The 1700-nt window shown below is 37.2% G+C and overlaps 1 pseudogene across 1 annotated transcript; it reads left to right on the top strand.

Moving 5' to 3' along the window:
* The first annotated feature begins 69 nt into the window (after positions 1-69).
* On the top strand, positions 70-725 carry TEOVI_000558700:pseudogene (annotated as a pseudogene). Its single transcript is given in 7 exon segments — positions 70-255; positions 257-319; positions 321-359; positions 361-432; positions 438-596; positions 598-621; positions 624-725. Coding segments are annotated over 7 exon segments (645 nt in total).
* The last annotated feature ends 975 nt before the right edge of the window (positions 726-1700 follow it).

Here is a 1700-nt window from a genome sequence, read left to right as displayed (position 1 = left end):
TTGTAATAACTGTAGATGGATCTGATGTTATAATATCAGACTGTGATAAATATGAAACTGCTGTAGAGTATTTTATTCATGACAACATCGGAATGTTACGCACCTCAGTTGGATTTGACTTATGACTCAGATCACAAGGAGCATGTGAAGAGATGTTATTGTTTTTTTAATGTTGGTTACAGAAAGGAAGAGGATAAAAAGTTATCCGTTTTACTAAAATAACTTCCTAGTGTAAAACCTTATCTTAGTGAGGCTTAATAGTAAAAAAAGGGTTTGGGCTTTAAAGAGTTTTGAACATGCATTTAATGAAATACTAAGGAAGCGAGGAGTGGTGGTCGAATCAAAGAATTTATATTACATTTACTAATATGGAGTGTGAGTTATTAATAAGCTGTTGGGAAGAGATTTGTGTTTACGAAAGGAAGGATTGGATTTTATTAGATTATGAGGGGAGATTATTTACTATTCAACATAGTGGAGAAATCGAAGAGACTCCATTCATTCATTTTTCAAAGCAGCCGATCGTATTGGAGGAGAAAGCAAGACTTATTGTGAAAAATCTTACTTGGTATAAGGAGTGGGAAGAAATGGAATTTAAATTCGAAGGATCAGGGGGAAATTTTGAAACTTATTTGATACGTGGAGGGTAATTAAAGTTTGAATATGTACAAGTGTGTGGTGATGCGTTTATGTATCGGAATTTGTTTAAAGTTTACAAATTGTGAGGGCTACACAACTAAAGATTTCCTTCCAGCCGTTTCAGCAGTCCAAGCAACTGTGGGACCAACAAGCACGTCCAACATGGCCACAAAAGTCTGTGTTGACACGACAATCCGGAGGCATAAACAGGAACTTGTTGGCAGACAAACCTCAGGCGTACCCTAACTATTCGGCTGAAATGGTATGTTGCCTGACGGCAATATCAATATTGGTTTCGGGGGTGGTAACGCGATGGACGCAATATTTAGAAGGTGCAAACGACACACAAGCTACTATCACCTCCCCACAACCTATGATATCAAAGCTAGAGAAGCACAAAACAATGTCGAAGTGCAGTGTGATTAAGTAAGTGTAAAAAATTAGAAGGAGATACTAGGAATGTTACGAATAAAGAATGTGCAGGGAGTGGAGTGGATTATACGCACTGTAAAACGCAGAAATAAACGGCGAAACATTATACGAAAGAAACAGGTTGAAGTAAGCATGAAGAGAGGGACCGCAGCCAACGGTCAAATGTATCCACAAAGTTTACCAATACGGCGAATGCAGGAAGAGGTACTCACTAAAGTTGAAGGAAAATGATCAAAAGAAGTTAAGAAAACGCGCAGAAAAGAACGCAGAACATCTTTATAAAATATATTTCAAATTATGCTGCACTTCTCTCCTAGAAACTCAACGATAAACCGTTGGATATTTCAAGGAACAATTATTTTACATAAAAATACACGTTTACTAGATTTAAAGAGCGTATAAATAAAAGTCAAAGCGGAAAAGTGCATTGAGGACTGTATCTGCCGAAATATAGAAAAAAACACCAGAAAGTAACTATGATAACATTGCGAAATGCACGACACTATGTGTACGGCCGAAGTGTCACCTTTATCTCATCTTGCACATGTGGAAGCACAACAAGGGTCAAAAGCGATAGCAGGACGCAAAAAACATTTATGGTAGATGTTTTAGATATGCATATAGTATGA

Source organism: Trypanosoma equiperdum (assembly GCF_001457755.1).
Source record: "Trypanosoma equiperdum strain OVI genome assembly, contig: ctg_1456, whole genome shotgun sequence".
In the NCBI taxonomy this organism is placed as follows: domain Eukaryota; phylum Euglenozoa; class Kinetoplastea; order Trypanosomatida; family Trypanosomatidae; genus Trypanosoma; species Trypanosoma equiperdum.
The sequence above is the reverse complement of the archived record's forward strand: the minus strand, read 5'-3'. Positions and strand labels throughout refer to the sequence as shown.